Genomic DNA, 20,446 nt, shown 5'->3' with positions numbered 1-20,446 from the left:
CGAATATCCACGTGAACAGACTTCCCAACCCTCGCAGCCAAAGCCATACCAGCCAAAGCCATAAGAATATTCTCACCATAGTATTCCAACCCTAAACAAGGAAAACACACCCACACAAGTGTGCTTTGTCCTCAACCAATAATCAAAACATTGTCTTCAAGCACCATATCAAGATAGTTGGGAATCTTTCGAATGGGTAACCTACTAACCCCTTAATCCACAAATGACACCGAAAATAGTGATCCATGATTGTTCAACTTCAGCGATTTAAACAGCTTTTACATAGGTGACATTGCTGGACCAAATATTGCACATAACATGGTTCATCATGTGAGTGTAGAGAGTGACACTTTTAAGGGGTGGGAATAGCAAGTGCGGTTATTGCTATTTCTTGTTTTAGGGTTCGAAATCGATTTAGAAGCACAAAGAGAGTTCCAAATTGGTAGAGTGGGGTGAAAGGCTTCTTTTTTTTTTTTTTTTTGAAAGGTAGAGGGGGGGAGCGGAGGGAGGAGGGGGAAGAAACCAATTATTGTTCTTCATGCCACCAAGGTGCTGATTTTTGAGACGGGGAAGAATGATCTTAGGGACAAAGGGACTTGGTACTGTGACTTTGTTAAGGAAAGTGGGTGGCAGAGGGATGCTGAACTGGTTCATGACTTCGTTGAGAGAGAGAGAGAGAGAGAAAGAGAAACAAATAGTGATATTTTAGAGTCTTCAACCTCAGTGAAAGACACATGTTTCATGGAGGGAGGCAGAAGGAGCACGGTACAATGAGTTAGACGTAACTTTAAGATATTTTTTAGGAAGGTGATAGTATACAGAAAAAGCATGATAAGATCTTACTCAGCCATGTAATCTAGTGGTCGAAAATAAAAAAATAAATTAGACTACAGTAAACCACTTAACATACTGGAGCACGCTAGCCGTTGTCGTGTATGTATAATGTTGGAATTTATACATTTTGTTTAAACATTCGGTTGCCCTTATCCCTGTTCCATCATTAGTCACCATCTAGTTGGATCCACTCCAAAAAGATTTGACATCCCAGTTTCAGAAATTCCTATGAACAGGTTCAATATTTCGGGATCCAAAGTGAATCTCTAATTAGAGAGCTTGTGCTCACGTCCATGGGATACTGGAGTACAGGATTGGTATGCAGATAAATTCTTGCCGAATTTCCATGCTCAATGTCAATCAACTGGGAAGTATAGCGGAATTTTCCTATCACATTGTCCACGAATCTAGTTTATAACCCCATATCTCAATTGCCTTGCAAAACAGCTATAAAAATATGTAATGTAAAAGGTCGGCATCATAATTTTGCATAACAAGCACACGCATGCATAGTTCATTTGATAGTTTCAGCTAATTCAGACGCATAATGAATCTCCAAAAAAATCAAAATCAAAATATATAATAATACTGAAAATTTTCACCATTTTAACAAAATAAACTCCTCGCCTTCTCCAAATCACCACTCCAGAGAATAACGTGAACGAACAACAAAAGTATGAATAAAATGAAAGGGTTACAAGCAAGTGCAGCACTACTTCCCGAGGAAAAAAAACCAGCTGTCTTTTCCTTCAATAACCCTATTGCTCAAACAATTTAGAAGCACTTTCTATGCACAATTGATGGTCCAGACTCATCGTACTCTGCCTTTGCAATCCACATCTGCACTCAAACAATAGTTTGTCCATTAGCAAGCATACAAAGCCATCTATCTCACAGCAACATTCAAAGAAATGTTGTTTGAGAAAGATTAGTTTTTTCACTTTCAACTGTTTTTTTCATAAAAAAGGTCTTTTGTAAAATAAGTTATATGTTTAGGACAACGGCTTAAACATAAACAGGTTTTATTAAGTTGAAAATTTGAAACTTTAGATTATTTATTAATAGTTTTTTAAATTTTTAACCTGATTTATTACATAAAATTTAATTTTTTTGTTGTATATAAATGAAATTATACCTCTTAAAATCACGTTTTAGAAAGTTTATCCAAACAAAATTTTATTATTATTATATTTGATTATAAGAATAATACATCATTCATATAATTGATTATTAAAATAATCTAATTTTCACATCTTTTTAAGCACACTTAGTTGATAGATGAGATGAATCTTATTAAAGAACATACCTGCTGGAAGGTGCTCAGGGATGCCAAGATAGAACCTCCAATCCAGACACTGTACTTTCTCTCAGGAGGTGCAACCACCTTGATCTTCATGCTGCTGGGGGCCAAAGCAGAAATTTCCTTGCTCATTCTATCAGCAATGCCAGGGAACATGGTGGTACCTCCTGAAAGGACAATGTTACCATACAGGTCTTTCCTGATGTCTACATCACATTTCATTATGGAGTTGTATGTGGTTTCATGAATGCCTGCTGCTTCCATCCCTATCATGGATGGTTGGTACAAGACCTCAGGACACCTGAAACGCTCAGCACCAATGGTGATAACCTGCCCATCAGGCAATTCATAGCTTTTCTCCACTGCAGAGCTAGTCTTGGATGTCTCTAGCTCTTGCTCATAGTCAAGGGCAATGTAAGCCAGCTTCTCCTTCATATCCCTCACAATTTCACGCTCTGCTGACGTGGTGAAAGAATATCCACGTTCAGTCAGAATTTTCATCAAGAAATCAGTGAGGTCACGACCAGCCAAATCAAGCCGAAGGATGGCGTGTGGGAGGGCATAACCCTCATAGATTGGGACTGTGTGGCTGACACCATCCCCAGAATCCAACACAATACCTGCAAAACCAAGGAAAATAGATCATATTGGAAAAAGTGAAATGGAGAAAAGACAGACAATGAGGAGCACCTCCAGGTTGATGAGGCCACCGATAGTTTTAAAGCAATTTTCTACACCAAAGATTTATTCTATTGTAACCCAGGTGCATGCAGGCCTAGTGCCACTCTAAATCAATAGATAAGATCAAACTACAGCATGAACCTAATCAAAACCAAATAATTTCAAGAAAATCTTACCAGTTGTACGACCACTGGCATACAATGAAAGAACAGCCTGAATGGCTACATACATGGCAGGAGCATTGAAAGTCTCAAACATGATTTGGGTCATCTTCTCACGATTAGCCTTAGGGTTAAGAGGAGCCTCTGTCAACAGAACCGGGTGCTCTTCTGGAGCCACACGAAGCTCATTATAGAAAGTATGATGCCAAATCTTCTCCATATCATCCCAATTGCTAACAATACCATGCTCAATGGGGTACTTGAGAGTCAGAATACCACGTTTAGACTGTGCCTCATCACCAACATACGCATCTTTCTGGCCCATGCCAACCATCACACCAGTGTGACGAGGACGGCCAACAATGCTAGGAAACACAGCGCGTGGGGCATCATCTCCAGCGAATCCTGCCTGAAAAACACGCATTGCAATTCCAATGAAGGGCAAAGTTAATGCAAGATAATTCCCTCAATGAGATGCATTCTTTACCTTGACCATTCCTGTTCCATTGTCGCAAACAAGGGGTTGAATATCCTCAGCGTCTGCCATCTTCTAATATCAGTTCTGCTGGATAAACAACAACCAGTACAATAAACAAAATGGCAAGGGAAGCCAAGAGGCTAGTATAGATATATTTTTTTCACTTGCTTAAATTACAACTACCTTTTGGGAGACAAGATCTCGCTAAAGGTGAGCAATAACACGATTTTAAAAAGAAAATTACAATGGAAACGCCAATAATTAACTCAGTATTTAGACGAAAAAAATTATCCACATACTGAACAAATTAAAAATAAATCGGACTACATCCAAGAACAAGAATAGAAATGAGGGATGAGACAAGCAGCTGTGATTTATCAATTTAATCTGTATCCATCTATCTCGCTCCTATCATGTAATTTTGGAGTAACTTACAAAAAAAAACATAGAGATTAAAGGTGTGAATGAGGCTAACATAGACAGATCCAGCTCCATTCGCACCAAATCTAAAGAACTGGATCGCAATGACAATGACATTGCAGAGAATTTAAACGAATCCAAACACATTATGTATAAACTAGGCGAGGCAGAGTTGGGTGAATTAAAAAATTGAGAATGTGATGGCGGAGAATACAATGCAATACGTACCTTGAGAAATGCGGAGGGCGAGAGAGGAGAGGAAAGGATGGAAGAGCGCTTCTGAGAGTCAGACACAAAATGAAGCAAATTATTCAAATGAATATAACAACCACCACATGGAATCGGAACCGTTGGATTCTCGCTCCATTTTAAATTTGGAGAGAGAGAAAGAGAAATTGACGGAGCTACTCCTACTACATTTAATTTATATCACCCATTCATTCTTTTTTACATATAAACCAAATAAGAGGAATTTACGGAAGTAAATAATGGGTAAGGTTAAATACAACTTTCTTTACCCTCCAATGTATTAAAAAGAACGGACAAGAGGAACACCCCAACTCTCCTTCCCTACTTTTTCTTTTATCCCTATAATTATGGAGTGTAAGATTTAAGAAAATACATCAATGATTCTACACACATCATATCAGACTTCAACTCTCAATTTAATATCAACTTTCCATTTAATATCATACTTGAGGGCCCACTTTCGCAACCACAATAGTTCTCCACCACTAAAGAGTACATTGTAATGCAAGATTTAAGAATGCCAGCAAAACATTGAAAAAGAGAAACAAATTATGACATATTTCAACCTAGTTGTACAGTTATACTTGCATGGTTAGTGAGTTGTTAAGACTAGCCAGCCAAGATTTATTGGAGGTTAAAATTATTCGACACTACAGGTACCGCAAACGCTCAGTGGTCAATTTCTTACTGCTAAAAGTGCATGCGACTTTATGAACCATAAAAAAGTGGATGTAACTTGCTCATTTGCGACGGAAAGTTATGTGTTATGAGAATAAACGCAACATTTCAAGAGAGGAGTACATCACGATTCAGTGTAGGCGGTTCCAGATTTCAGTTGTAAAATTAATTAATGGTTGTTTCTCATAAGATACTGCCACGTAAGGGCAACTGGCTGCCCATTATGGTATTTGATGTCCTGCCGTTTATTTTTATGCAAAACTAACATTCTTTCGTGATATGAAGAACATGTATACAGACAGCAAACTGTAATATTTTCGTATGCTTCGGACCTGATTGAGCCCCTGCAACTAAATTATTATTCTTGTGCTTTCGTGGTCGTTGAAAACTGAACCATCATCATGATATTCAGCTAGGTTCTTTTCCTAAATTGAGTGAGCGTTTGAAAAACAAAATCGATGAAATTAATTTATTTAGAAATTATTTTAAATTAAAGTAATTTATATTCAAAATATTTATATTTAAAAAACAGGCTAGTAGTATAACAGTTAGAAAAAACCATACTTTAACACTGGCTACTTTATTTCAACTCAATCAACTCTAAATTAAAAAAAAAAGATCACTCAATATAACATTAAACATTAAAACTTACCTAGAATCATGTCAGTTAATATTTCATGATTTCGAAGAGTCCGATGTAAATCTAAGCACGCACGCAATCAGTCAATATGACTTTTTGGGAGGTCTCTTCAGCATAATTTCATCAAGATTAAACATGGGCTTCCCCCACCCAGCAAACTCATGTCTCAGCAGTTTGATTTGAAAGATAAAATTTTATAGCCACAATGTAGAATCGGTTTGCCCGAATAGAAAACTCGATTAATTTGACAAAAACAAAATCTACTTTGTCAAATAAGGAAAATGTTAAAATACCAAACTAATTTTCACTTCTCATTAATAAGGGCGTATACTGATTTATACGGTGTTTAAGATCCATACACTTAATTTTCGATTGCCTAGCATGTTATGCAGTCAGGGCGCGTTTTCCATATCCTATTCTGATTTATATTAATTGATGCATGTCAATAAAAGAAAATATAGCAATAGCATATCAATCACTCAAGGGTTATATGACATTATATACTATCAGATTTTGGCCCCTTCTATCCTCCACCCTACCAACTAGACAACACCCAACTACACACACACTGCCAACTCCAATCTCCAGCAGAAAGCTAAATGAATTGAGCAGAATAATAAAACTTTTTCATATTTATTCCATCATTGCATCAGCCGAGATATCAGCAGCAGGCACATCAGATTTTCTTTTGTTCTTCCCTGCATGGTGTTACAGCAAATATTAATTCAAGATTCACGCGCAGAATATTTTCATTATTTTGTAAACAATTTGAAGGTTAATTTTCAAAAGGTCCTACCCCCAAACGTAAAAGTTATATATTAGTAAACTCTTATCTAAAATTAAACTTTTTAAGAAAGCAAAGAATGACTACACAATATTTTCTATTCTTAAGTTTCTCATTTGACAAACCTCAGCATAGTTCATTTAGCATAGTCTCACATGTGTAATCACCAGAGTTTTATACATAGCTACAACCAGATCTATGTAATCAAATTGTAGATGCAGATGTGACATGAAACAGCCATCTCATCACTAGTATTGTAAATGTGATATGTGTACAAAAACATATCTAGTACATCCCTATTCATTACTTCTAGATATATTTTTTTAGTTTCAACTTCAAACATCATCAGATGCAAATATGGTATGCATTTCGTCATGATAGATGACTCATTTAACCTTCTTTTATTTGGTTTTGGTTCTTCGAAGTAGTAGTGTTCATGTCATGTGTACTAGTTTTACATGTTCCAATGTTTGTAGTATCATCAACATCAAACTTTCATGGGGTATATGTGCCTTGCCAACTCATAAATGGTGGCCCAATTTTTGTAGTACCAATCACATTACAAGTACAAAATGATATCAAAGTGCCAAGACTATCAAGGATCAAAGGTAAGATTTATCATTTTGTAATAAATGAATTTTTGGCTGAATTTTAAATTTTATTTAATGAGGCTCAAAGAGTACTCAAGTCCCCGTATCCAATCCTAAGCTTAGATCTAGTTATCGCTACATTGGAATGGTGCTGCGGAATGGTGTTGTGACTAGAAAAGAAAGGGCAGGAAAGATGAAATCAAAAGAACAAAAAATCTAATATAATTTATAAACATCTAATGAGGGAGGAAATATAAGGACTTTTTTCTGGCTTGCTTCTCAATGTTGGTAGCATTTTGTTGAATTTAGTGGGAGCTTCAAATTGGAGTGGCTAAACAGAGAAGAAAATATTTTGGGAGAAGGCTAAATTATTAGTAAATGTGGACACTCTATAGACTTGGTGGGTACTATTTCCAAGGATAAGAGTAAATAAGTGCATTCACAATATGTTACATGGACTTCAATTCATGAATACTAAAAGCATTTTAACATGTGATACGTGGATTTGCTTAATATGAACTACATGAACTGCGGATACTTGTAACACGTTCGACATGTTATCGGTGCATTCATATATGGAACAAATATCTTCGGCTACATTCTTACTTATATAATGCCTTAACCTAAGAAGTACAATTTTACAACAAGGAGAAGGCAAATACTATTAAGAAATAAAAAGCATGATAAAGTTACCTTTGCGTTTGAGCTGTTTAAGTTTGACGCTCTTCTTCAAGTGAATTTTTGGCGAAGGTCTTTGGGTCTCTTGGGTATCCCCTGTTGGCAAAATGAAATAATATCAGCAGAAGCAATTCGATGCAATCAAACATGTTTTGTGGTAGCAAAAAAGTTGATTGTACCTTGAGCAACAGCCATTTGAACATCTTCCATGGTGACTAAACCATTCTGTAAGGCGTCCTTTTGGTCCTGAAAGAGGGAAAAGAAAGTAAGCGACATAGTGAGGGTGATGAAGAGTGTGTAAAGAGAGAAAGAGAGAGTAGCCTACCCGGCGCCACTTTTTGAAGAGCTTGCGCTTGCGTTTTCCGGAAAGGGAATGGGGCTGGGTCGGGATCTTGAGTTTGCCGGTTGAAGGGTCCCCGTGAACGAGTCTCTTCTTCTCTGCAATCAGAGCTCTCCTTTTCTTCTGCACCACATTGAACTTCGCCATCCCAAACCCTAAACGCCTGCGCTGCTTTTCTTTCTACTCAAATATTACTTTACCATTTCCCGCACCTGTGTAAGCGGGTGGATTGGGCTGGGCTTCCGTCTATTCAATCAAAATTTAACAATTAGAATTACACCTCCTTTTTTTTTAATAAGTACATTCCCTTTTTAAAAAAATATAATTAAATTCTTTTTAAAAAAAATAATTTTTTAAATTTTTTAATTTTACACTTTTAATATTTAATTTAACACTTTTTTTATATGTCTTTTTCTCTTATTTTTACATGCACCTCTTTCATTTTTCTTCACCTTCACCTATTTTTGTAAGTAATTTTAATTCTTTTAATTTTACATTATTCTTTTCCCATCTTCTTTCAATTTTCTTACAGATTTTACTATCCGCATAGTACTCTAGAATAGTGAAAATGTTTTTTTCATAACATTAAACTTAATGTTAAGGTTTTTGGATGGGTAAAAGAAAATGAAGTGTTAGAAAAAAAAATGTGTGTCTAGTTTGATAAAAACTAGTGAGGAAGTCACTCATACCTACAATGTTGCAGACTACCAGTTCTATAATTTGGGTGCATGTCAAAAAGTGAAAAAGGTGAGAAAATAAGAGAGTAATATAAAAATCGAAAGAACTAAAATTACTCATTAAAATATGTAATGAATTAAAAGAAGACAACATGATGCATGTGAAAACTGGAAAAGAGAAGGAAGAAAGTGTGTGAAAAGAAAAAATAGTAAATTAAAAGTTAGAGATGTAAAATTAAAAATTTAAAGAATAAAAAAATTATAGATATTTTAGGATTTTTTATTAAAAAATAAAATAAAGGAAGTGTACTTATAAAATAAATAAATAAAAAGAGGTGTATATATCATTAGCCTTAGAATTTGGTTAATTCTTTTTATATAAAAAAGATCTCAATCCAATTCAATCATAGAAGAAGAAAAAAAGTTAAATTGAGTTAGATTAATAGAGTTATCACAATTATTTATTTATTTATAAAAAAATTAAATATTTCTGATATAAATTATTTGATATCTATTTCACTAAAATTAGTCTAATGACTAAGAGATAGGATTAAGGTAAATTATTATGGTCACACCTTTATAACTTTCTTCACTCATTATAACAAAAAAATTATAAAGTAAATAATGATACCAATTAAATTCTAAAATAAATATGTTTTATTGTTAGAATGCAATCAAACTAAAAATACATGACTCATAAAGCAAAAAATTATACACGTTAAATTCCAAATAAAAAACTATGTTCTTTTGTTATAATGCTCAACAATACAAAATTTGTTACTCAACAAAAGTGACAGATGGTATTATTGTGAGCAAGTAATTATCTAAACACTTTATTATTATTATTATTATTATTATTATTATTATTATTATTATTATTATTATTATGATGATGATGAAGATGATCAAGTAATTGGATCATATGTCAAAAAAACACTAGATCCATTACCTAGCCCATACAAAGCTGATTTTTAACTGAGTTAGTTACTTCTAATCCAAATGTTAAAATATCTTATCCGAAGTAACTGAATTGGTTTGTGTTAGTTCAAATTTATAAATTACACATATCCATTTATACTTTCAATTCCTCGTCTCTCCACATTTAAATCATTTTTTAAAAGATAAAAGTATTTCAATTTAACAACTATAATAAACAAGATAGTTATTTATTTATATAATTAAAGTAATATTTAAATAAATATTTAAATATATAAATTATATTATAAGAAAATTTATAATAAATTAATATTTGAATATACAAAATATGTATTAAATTTATGATAAATAATTTATATTATTATAGCTATTTTAGTTATTGATAATTTATTTTAAAATATTAAAATTAATTCAAAATATATGATAAAATAAATAAACGAAGAGATATAAGATATTAAAAAAACTTTAAAATATTTTTATTATATAAAATTACTAAAAGTATTATAATATCTCTAATGCATAGTGCTTGCAGTGTATTCTACTCATCAGTAATAATGTTTATTAGCAACTTTCATTGAGTGCAATGACATGACACAATAAATTATTAAAATTAAGCAACATTACTTTAAATACAAATCACTCCTACAATAAAAAAAAAAATTTATTATATTAATTATAATTAATTTGTTAAGTTGTCAAATTGTCAAATTGTGAAATATAAATAAAACAAATATAAAAGTGTGAATTGCCTATAAGATCCTATAATTGGAATAAAATTTATAAAATTATTGTGTAAATTACTTAAGAATGATATAGCATGATAAATCCCAAATAAAATAAAATAAGATACATCACAAATACTCTACATTAGAGATGCTCTTATAATTATATAATAATTTTCAAAAAATATATTTTCATTCAAAATAATGGTTTTATTATCATTCAAAATAAATTTCAAACTTTTATATAAAAATAAAACAAATATTAACAAGTCTTTTTAAAAAAAAAGTTTCTTTTAATTATTGGTAGTGTTTATAATTACAATCTATAATAAATTTAAAATTCGGTCCACTTCTCCACTTTGGAAATTAATCACAAATTAAAATATTATATTTTTCTTATAAAGATAATACCATCTTTTCAATATTATTATCTCAAGAAAAAATATCATACTACAATAATATATAATATTAAAAAAATTTCATATCACTTATAGATAATATCCCAAACGTGATGACCTTGACGACATCACTACATTTACGATGAGAACACAAACTAAAATATAATCTTTAAACAAAATATAATATTCAAACTAAAACAATATTTTTTAATCTAATAGGACTAAAAAGATAAATATAAAATTAAAGGGACTAAAATAACAACTTTTTATATTTTGTAAACTAAAAACACATGTTTTAAATTTGAGAGATAAAAAACATATACACAAGAGCTATGTTTTTTTTCCCTTAAATACAAGGACTAAAATCATAAGTTTTAATTTTGAGGACCAAAAAAGTAATTATCCCAAATTTGAAATATTGAAAACACAATTACCTATAAAAATATTTTATAGTGTATAATTAATACATATTTTAGTACATTGTATTGAGCTTATTTGACATTTATACATGTCTTAAATTAGTGAATTGGTTGAAATTTTGGTTTTAATTATAAATTATTGTTAATTTTCGTAATTTGTGTCAACTTTAACATATTGTTTTGCACAGGTCATATCTTGAGCTTTCAAACTCAAAATCAAACATTCTTGGTATTCCTGAACAAATCTTTATAATTTATGTGTTGAGAGTTTCACTTAGTTTGGACGTTTAAGGTTCCAAAAATTGCCTCAATGTTATGCCTCTTTGCTTAACTTTTAGTTTACTTTAAAACATATATTATTACTGTAACATTGTTAATTAGTTGATTAGTGGGTTGATAAGTGTCAAAATTGCTTAAAGAAAATATTGAACTAGGATACTTATTGTTCTTACCGGAAATCTGCTGTAGAGATGATCCGCTAGGTAAGATCGGTGAGTCTCCTTCGCTGGTACGTTGGTGTTCCGAGATGGGGGTGGTACCTGCAAAAGAGACTCTGATGCCAAAGTTAGGGTTTGTATGAGTATGAATTTCCTATAAATAATGCACGTACCTTAGTGTATATTAGGGTTGCGTTGGGCCTTGGGCCTGAGATTAGTTGTGATTTGATTAGGTAGAGAATCTCGCCTAGACCGAGATTTCCTGAGATCGGTTACGATCTATTTAAGTGCCGAGCTGACGCCACGTAGCACGTGTCCAATGTTTTAAGAAAAGAAAAGATTTTTTAAAAGTCCAATAATGGCCTTGATAACCAGAATTGGGTTCGGGGGTCGGTTACGTGTATAGAAGGTATTAAGCACCCCTACAACGCCCTTAATCGGTACCCTATGATGAAGTTAGAATTATAAATAATAATAATAGAAATATTAAATCCCCTTTTATTAATTATTATTTACATGCTTGAAATTTAAATTATACAATTAACCCTAAAATGTCTACATGATTATTTTTATTATAACAATATTAATTATAAATAAGAAATAAATAAATAAAAAAGAGAGAGAGAGATTAATTGAAATACCTCTTGAATGAGCTTTATTGAATCTTCAAAATAGGAAGATTTTAGGTGCTTTGTGGCAACCTTTCACACTACAATGCCCTCACAAAATCTCAAGAAATAAAAAAAAAAAAAAAAAAAAAAAAGAGAGAAAAAGAGAGAAATTTCGAGCTCTAAGGAGTCTTGGACGAAATTTTTGAGGTCCTGAGAAATGAGCCCCAGCTGTCTATTTATAGACTTCGAAAAGGGTCCAGAACGGCCCGTTCCAAAATCGGAACGGCCCGTTCTGGATATGGCTGTTGTGTGTTAATTTGAATCCTAGAACGGCCCGTTCCGGGTAACCAGAACGACCCGTATTGATTTCAGAACGGCCGTTCCGCGGTTCAAATTAAGCCCCCTTTTGATAGATTGGAACGGCCCGTTCTGGTTTAGAACGGCCCGTTCCAATCTACAATTTTAGGCCTTTTAGAAGCCTCGGAACGGCCCGTTCCGATTTTGGAACGGCCCGTTCCAGGCCACTAAAAATAGCGAATTTGGGCTTTTGGGCCCTCTAACGTCCTATCTTGTTGTTTTGTGCCTCCCAGACGAAATTGGGTGTCTACAACCGGGAGAGTCGCCGCTGAGAGGAAAGACCCACCACCACCCAAGGACCTGGAGCCAGGCATTCCTGACTACGACTGAGTTAAGCGCGAAATGGGGGGGGTGCAAAGTGTGTTCAAGTCGCTTCTGGAGGTCAATGCGGTTTGGGAGACGCACCGAATTTGCGACCCTTCCATTTGTCGGATGATTCGACTCGAGCCCTGTCCGGCCGGTGAGGGTGTGTTCATGGGGAGGTCTACCAACCCTCCTCATTTCTATGTCTACCAGGGTCTCTTCAGGGACCTGGGCGTTTGTCTTCCTTTCACTCAGTTTAAGTGTGATTTTTTAAACTACATCAACGCGGCCCCTTGCCAGCTGCACCCCAATAGCTGGGGTTTTTTGAGGGCGTTTCAAGTCTTGTGTGCGGTCCTAGGGATAGAGTTGTCCCTTCGCATTTTCCTTCACTTCTACCAGTTGAAGCTGGGTGTTCCGCCTTATGGCGTTCTTTCTTTGAGTGGGAGTAAAGAATAGGGTTTATTCACTCTTTACTCCCAGTCTTATAAAAACTACAAACCCGAGTTCTTCCGGGTTGCCCTCGTGGTCGTTGACCCTTTAGAGGATGGGGGTTCCTACTTCGGTGGACTGTCAAAGTTCCCTTTCTACTGGTGCCCCAAATCGTCTAGGTTTCATGGGGTGGACCCTTCGCAATTGACGGCTTCGGAGGCTGCCGCCATTAGGAATCTTTCGGCACTTCCTCGCCCGTTGGATTGCAAGTCGATCCTGTCGCTTGCGAACTCGGCGCACAGGGAGAGGGGCCTGGAGGGTGAGTATCTCGTATTTTGGTAGCTTGTTGAGGTTTGTGTAATTTTTCTTTGCTGATGTGCTCTATTTCCTGTCTGCAGGCATTATAGGGAAGGAGTTGTGGCTTGAACTGAAGCCTCGCTTCAACGTGACCGAGCTCGAGGTCTACGAGCCTCCAGAGGAGGAGGTTTCTCCCCTGAAAAGTCAATCGGAAAAGAAAGAGGGGCGGGAGAGAGGTCGGGGGGACCTCTGCCCCTCGTGAAACAGGGGAGGTTGCCTCTAAGGCTGTTGAAGCCGGCGCGATTGACCTTTCTGGAAGTCCGCCGTCGGAGGGGGCCGTTTGTGTGGCCGCCGAAGAGGTGGCATCGACTGTTGAGCCTGTCGCTCATCCCGGCGAGGTGTTGGCCCAAGCTGTTGAGCGAGTTGTCCAGGCCGCCGTGGTGAGTACTTTTCCTTTCTTAGTCTTGTTTCTATCTTCTACTTTTTATGTTGTTTTTCTACGTTTTGACTTGAGGTTGTTTTCTATAGGCAGGGGATGCTGCCAAGGAAGTGGTCCTTGCTGCTGGGCGGGCTACCCCGGCTGCCGAGGAGGTGATCCGGGCTATTGTACCTGCTACCCCGGTTGGCGAGGTAAGCGGTTGGCCTTTCTTTGGCATTGACGTTTTACCCCTCTGTTTACTTTTTGTCTTAGAAGAGTATCGTTGTTTCTTGCAGGCGGGGAACGTCGCCGTGGTTTTGGATCCTCCGATCTCAGGGGCGCCAGAAGGGAATCCTTCCGTGGTCGAGCAGGGGGTACCTGCGTCTACTTTCGCCGAGGCCCGTAGGGAGGGGTTGAGCTTCGGGATCCCTGCACCTGCTCCAGTGCCGAAGCCGAAGCGTCCGTATCTTGCGTACCGCTATGCGCAAAAGGGCGCGCTGATGCGGTTAGAGCATTTGAGTGCGTCGGAGGAGGTCGACTCTCTGTGGAGCGCCGCGGTGACTCCGGAGAAGTTTTTCCCAAAGGGGTTGCTGAGCACGGCTGATCAGGTGATGATTGAGTCGGCTGGGCCAATGGGGAGTTTTGATGCCACCCAGATCTTCCTGCAGAGAGGCACAACCATTGTGGATTACTGGAAACACAAGTGGTCGAAACAGCAGGAAGACATGGCGAAGCTGAAGAGCCTGGTTCAGCCTCTGAAGGATGAGAATAGAGTCTTGAGGGAGGAGAACGGGGTTCTGACTACCGCCCTTGGCGAAGCGAAGATGCAAGGAGCCGAGCTCCAGGCGGCGAGGGGGGGCCTCGCCAGGGTCCAGAAGTCATTGGAGATCGCCCTGCGCTCCAACGAAAGCTATGCCTCCCAAGTAAGTGAGCTGCGGGGGCTTGTTACCTCGTCTGGAGGCGAGGTAATGTCTTCTTGGGGCCAGGTTCCCTCTTTGAAAGATGAGGTCGCCTTTTTGAAGAGTGAACTGGTGTCGGTAACCGAGGAGCGTCTCCGCGACGAGGTCATTATTAGTAGCAAAGAGGAGGAGATTGCTGCTCAAAAAGTAGACCTTTCGACGCTGGAGGCCGAGAAGGCGGCGCTGGAGAGAAGACTTGAGGAGGTAGAGCGTTCCATCGTGGTGGAGCATAAGAGGGGTTTCCTCAAGGCTGCTCGCCAGGCCAGGCTTCTTGCGCCGGGGTTTGACTTCTCCGGCATGCATGTGGAGAAGGTCGTTCGCTTTGGGAGGCTGGTAAAGGAGGATGACGTTGAGGATAGTTCCAGTGAGGATGCCTCTGTGTAGGCTATATATGTAGTAGCCTGGGTTTATTTTTGTCTCTTTACTTTTCTTTTCCTTGAATTCATGTATTGAACTCGGTAAATATAGCTTTGTATATACGTATTTTTCTTTGTCTATTTGCGCTTAATTTTTGTTGTTTTGCGCGTTTTGAGACACGTTTGGTGTCTGTTGTATGTTTTTATGCGTGGTGATACTTTGCCCCGAGTTGGTCATGCCGAGGTTAGACCTCGGCCTTGGTTTTTCGTTAAGTGAATCTTTTCGTGAAGGTTCAAATTCGACCTGAGGTTCGGACTCGACCTCGAATTGAAGTGGGGTGAGTTGTACGAAGGTTCGGATCCGACCTTGTATATTTGTTAAGTAACACATTGCGAAGGTTCGAATTCGACCTTAATCATGCCGAGGTTCGAACTCGACCTCAGATTAGTGTATTAGGGTTCGTACTCGACCTCGAATCTGTGTAAAGCATATTAAGGTTCGTATTCGACCCTAAATCAGAGTAAAATGGATCATGCCAAGGTTCGAACTCGACCTCGGACGAGCGTATCTAAGGTTCGTTCTCGACCTCGAGTTTGTGCAAAGTGAGTTGCATCCAGGTTCGAACTCGACCTCAAATTTCTGTTAAATAATTTTTGTGAAGGTTCGAATTTGACCTTAATCATACCGAGGTTCGAACTCGACCTCAGATTCAGCACAAAACATAAAATAATGCGAAAATAACATGAGTTGAATAAACTGAGTTGTTTTATTGATAATGTCATTGTGCCTCGTTAAAAACCCTCTCAGCCAAAACCCATTTTTCTGTTTTTTGGGACAAAAGACTAAGGTGGGAAAAGAGTGCACAGCTCATTCATACAAAATTCAGCTGAAGTAGAACTTGAGATGCGTAGCATTCCAAGTCCGCGGTATGGGCTTCCCGCTGAGTTCTTCCAGCCTATACGCTCCATTTTCCAAGTCTTCTGTAACTCGGAATAGGCCACCCCAAGTAGGTGCAAGCTTCCCATCTGACATGTCCTTTCGGGCTTCGCCTAGCAATCGCCACACCAAGTCACCTATTCGGAAAGAACGAGGTCGTACCCGAGTGTTGTACCTTCAGGAAGCTCGGAGCTTGCATGCTTCTTCGTGGATTTGAGCTTTGTCTCTAAGCTCGTCCACCAAGTCGAGGTCAGCTGCCAACTCTTGAGCGTTCTGCTCGCTATTGAAAACCTGTCGTCGGTGGGACGTCTCTTCGACTTCTACTGGGATCATTGCATCGACTCCATAAGTTAGCCTGTAGGGTGTTTCTTGCGTGGTTGATTGGGGGGTGCAATGATACGCCCAGAGGATGTTGGGAAGTTCGTCGGGCCATTGTCCCTTGGCGTTTCCCAGCCGTTTCTTGAGTTCCCGGAGGATGACTTTGTTGGCTGCTTCGGCCTGGCCATTGGTTTGGGGGTGTTCCACCGATGTCGGGAGATGCTTGATACCGAGCTCTCGGAGGAAGTCCTCGAATCCCTGTGCGATGAACTATCGGCCGTTATCAGTAACGAGGGTGTGAGGGATTCCGAACCTGCAAATGATATTCTTCCATGTGAATTTTTGCACGTTCTCAGTGGTAATTTTGGCGAGTGGGCATGCTTCAATCCACTTGGTGAAATAATCGATTGCCACTAGGAGGAATTTCTGTTGACCTTTCGCAGGGGGGAATGGTCCGAGAATTTCCATTCTCCACTAGGAGAAGGGTCACGCCGACATCATGTGGTGGAGAGCTTCGGGTGGTTGCCGGTGTGTGTTGTCAAACTGCTGGCACTCTTTACATTTTTGAATGTAGCTTTGGTAGTCCGACTTCAGAGTGGGCCAGTAGTACCCGACTCGGAGTACCCTGGTCGCCATTGAGCGCGCCCCGGAATGCATGTCGCATATCCCCTGGTGAATTTCCCTGATGTCATAGGTTGCCTGAGACGCAGTCAAGCATTTGAGCAGTGGAAAGGAAACGCCACGTTTAAATAACTCATCTCCGATGATGATGAACTTAGCCGATCTCATTCTTATCTTCCGAGCTTCGTCCTTATCCTCGGGCAGGGTTCCTTCTTTTAAGTAGTTCCAGATGTCTGTCATCCATCCCAGGTCTTCATTGTCACTGACGTTGACGACTTTGTCGTCTAAGCTAGGTGAGTGCAAGGTTTCCTGGATGATGGTTCGGTGTTGTCCAAGCCTTTTGGTGCTGACAAGCTTTGATAGGAGGTCAGCTCGGGCGTTTTGTTCTCGCGGCACATGCTTTATGGTGAATTCGTCGAAGGACGAGATCTGGCGGGATGCAGTGTGAAAGTACCGCTGTAGCAGAGTGTCCTTTACCTGGTATGTCCCGCTGAGTTGCTCCACCATGAGTTTTGAGTCGCTGTTACAACTCACCTTTTGAGCTCCGAGGTCGCGGGCTAGCCTTAGTCCCGCAAGAAGTGCCTCGTATTCCGCATGGTTGTTGGTCACTTTGAAGCTAAACTTGAGGGATTGCTCTAGAGTGACTCGGTTTGGTCCTTCCAATATGATGCCTGCACCACCACCCTTAGAGTTGGAGGATCCGTCAACATGTAAAGTCCATACCTGAGGTTCCTCGACAGTAGTAGGTGTTAGCTCGGCTACGAAGTCGGCCAGGCATTGAGCTTTCAGGGGTCCCCGACTTTCGTACTGGATGCCGAACTCAGACAATTCTACTGACCATGCAATCATCCGTCCGGCGAGCTCGGGCTTTCGCAGAATTTGCTTGATGGGGTGGTCGATTTTGACTACCACCTGGTGACTCTGGAAGTAGGGTCGGAGACGCCGAGCTGCGGTGACGAGTGCTAGTGCCAGCTTCTCGATCATCTGGTATCGCTTCTTCGCGTCTTGGAGGACTCGACTGATGAAGTAGATTGGTGTCTGCACTTTCTGGTGCTCTTGTACTATCACCGCGCTAATAGCGCCTTCTGCTACGGCCAGGTAAAGGAGGAGGTCGGTTTTGTGATCCGGCCTCTGTAGGATCGGCGGGGTTGTGAGGAAGGTTTTGAAGCTTCGGAAAGCTTCTTCGCACTGATCCGTCCACTGGAAGTCTTTGGGCTTTCGCAGCAGGGTGAAAATGGGCCCTGCCTTCTTCGCGAGTCTGGGGATGAAACGGGATAGTGAGACCAACCGTCCGGCTAGGCGCTGGACCTCTTTCACCGTTTGTGGGCTCTGCATCTGGATGATCGCATTACACTTCTCGGGATTGGCCTCAATTCCTCTGCTGGTGATCATGAAATCGAGAAACTTGCCTCCCTGGACGCCGAAGACACACTTCTCCGGGTTGAGGCGCATGTTGTGCTTCCTGACCTGGGCGAATACTTCGGCGAGGTCGAAAACATGGTCTGCCGCCGAGGTGGTCTTGACTACCATGTCGTCGACGTAGACTTCCATGTTCCTCTCGATCTGTTGGTGGAAGACTTTATCCATCAGACGCTAGTAGGTTGTGCCTGCATTTTTTAGGCCGAAGGGCATCACCCGATAGCAATAGTTGCCGTGGTCGGTGATGAAGGACGTGTGCACTTCGTCAGGTGGGTACATCATTATCTGGTTGTACCCGGAGTAGGCATCGAGGAAACTGAGGAGGGCGTGTCCGGAGGCTCCGTCGACCAACCTGTCAATGCTCGGCAAGGGGTATGAGTCCTTGGGGCATGCTTTGTTCAAGTCGGTGTAGTCGACGCACATGCGCCACTTTCCCGAGCTCTTCTTTACCAGGACCACGTTCGCCAGCCATGTGGTGTACCTGACCTCATGGATGAAGCCAACATTAAGCAATTTCTGTGTTTCGGTGATGATGGCCTCCCGCCTTTCGCCGCCGACCTTCCTCTTCCTCTGGGCGACTGGTTTTGCCTCATTGTGTATTGCTAACTTATGACATATGAAGTCAGCGTCGATGCCCAGCATGTCAACGCTGGACCAGGTAAAGAGGTCGGCATTCTGGAGAATTTCAGCTTCGAGCTGTTGCCGCAAGTTCGGGCTTAACTGCCTGCTGATCTTTGTGTTTTGTCCGAGAAGTTTTCCGATTTGGAGGTCGTCAAGCTCGTCAATGGGGCTTGGCCTCTCGTCATGAGAGTCTGATCTCGGATCGAGATCGGTGATTTCCACGTGGGTGCCGTGAGCCACGGTGGGGGGGTCACTCTTGCATTTTTCACCAGGTGAGGCGATCTTCAGGCTTTCGGTGTAGCATTGTCGTGCCGTCTTCTGGTTCGCCTTGACAGAGATAATCTTCCCGTTATTCCCTGGGAATTTCATGGTGAGGTGTGGGGTGGACACTATTGCTCCGAGTTTATTCAAGGTCGGCCTCCCGATGATTATGTTGTAGGAAGTATTGGCTTCCACGAGGAGGTACCGAACCATGACCCTCCTTGTGTCCAGAGGTCTTCCAAAAGTTTTCAGTAGGTCCACGTACCCCCGAGTGTGAACTCTCTTTCCTGCAAAACCGACTAGGGGCTTTGTGTGAGGTTGTATGAGGGAGTGGGGGACGTCTAATCTGAGGAACGTTAGCCAATACAGGACGTCGACCGAGCTCCCTTGGTCAATCAGTGTCTTGTGAACCTCCCAATTGGCTAACTCCACGGCTATAACCATGGGATCATCCTGGTTGGGATTGACCCCGGCATAGTTGTTGTCGGTGAAAGTAATCGTCGGTGAGTGTTGGTGCGAAGCTGAGGTGGTAGGGTGTATGCAGTTGATATTGCGCAGGTGTCTTTTGCGGGCCGAGCTGCTGGCGCCCCCTCCGGCGAAACCACCTGCAATTGTATTGATTACTCCCCGTAGGGGAGCTGGCCCTGTTTCCTAGCTTACCTCGGCTTGCACTGTTCCACCGGGGCTGCGTTGAGAGCCAGAGGATTGGTCCGTGCGAGCTCCCGAACCATGACCTCTGTCTCGTCCTCGTCCACCATAGCTTCCCTGGTGACTTTGTTGGATATAATGGCCGAAGTGGCCTGATTGGATGAGTTCTTCAATGCGGTCTCAGAGTGTACAACACTCCTTAGTGGTGTGGCCGTGATTCTTGTGGTACCGACAGTGTTTGGACTTGTCCGCACTGTTGGGAGTGTGGCTTGGCGGTGGCAGGGTGAGCAGGTTGCTGTTACTGGCCTCTTCCAGAATGCGGATTTTGGATGTGTTCAGGGGAGTGTGGAAGTCATATCTCTCCCCTCTGTTTGCTCCGGCCGATTTTTTGAACTGGCTGTCATTGTTGACCTTAACCTTATCTTTGTGACCTTGCTCTGTCTTCGCTGGTCCTTTTCCGCGAATTTGA

General features: G+C 40.2%; 2 protein-coding genes across 3 annotated transcripts; both read right to left on the bottom strand.

The window, feature by feature from the left end:
* Positions 1-1,382: 1,382 nt before the first annotated feature.
* Positions 1,383-4,284, bottom strand: LOC109818524 (actin-97). 2 transcript variants are annotated; one of them, XM_020384013.3, is made up of 5 exons: positions 4,103-4,284; positions 3,464-3,541; positions 2,992-3,385; positions 2,141-2,754; positions 1,383-1,674 (listed from the first exon to the last, which is right to left on the bottom strand). In XM_020384013.3, the coding sequence occupies exons 2-5, from the start codon at positions 3,521-3,523 to the stop codon at positions 1,609-1,611; spliced, it is 1,134 nt and encodes a 377-aa protein (XP_020239602.1). In that variant the 5' UTR covers positions 3,524-3,541; positions 4,103-4,284; the 3' UTR covers positions 1,383-1,608. The 2 variants fall into 2 exon arrangements, with proteins under 2 accessions (XP_020239602.1, XP_020239601.1); XM_020384012.3 differs by having other exon boundaries at positions 3,464-3,538; positions 4,103-4,283.
* A 1,603-nt stretch (positions 4,285-5,887) lies between these two features.
* On the bottom strand, positions 5,888-8,062 carry LOC109818536 (uncharacterized). The gene is made up of 4 exons (XM_020384030.3): positions 7,819-8,062; positions 7,673-7,739; positions 7,509-7,589; positions 5,888-6,139 (listed from the first exon to the last, which is right to left on the bottom strand). Exons 1-4 carry the CDS (start codon positions 7,978-7,980, stop codon positions 6,075-6,077), a joined length of 375 nt encoding a protein of 124 aa, XP_020239619.2. The 5' UTR covers positions 7,981-8,062; the 3' UTR covers positions 5,888-6,074.
* Between the last annotated feature and the right edge of the window lie 12,384 nt (positions 8,063-20,446).

Source organism: Cajanus cajan, chromosome 2, assembly GCF_000230855.2.
Source record: "Cajanus cajan strain Asha chromosome 2, NIPB_CcT2T_4, whole genome shotgun sequence".
NCBI classification, from domain to species: domain Eukaryota; kingdom Viridiplantae; phylum Streptophyta; class Magnoliopsida; order Fabales; family Fabaceae; genus Cajanus; species Cajanus cajan.
Note: the sequence above shows the minus strand (reverse complement) of the source record. Positions and strands in the feature narration are given on the sequence as shown.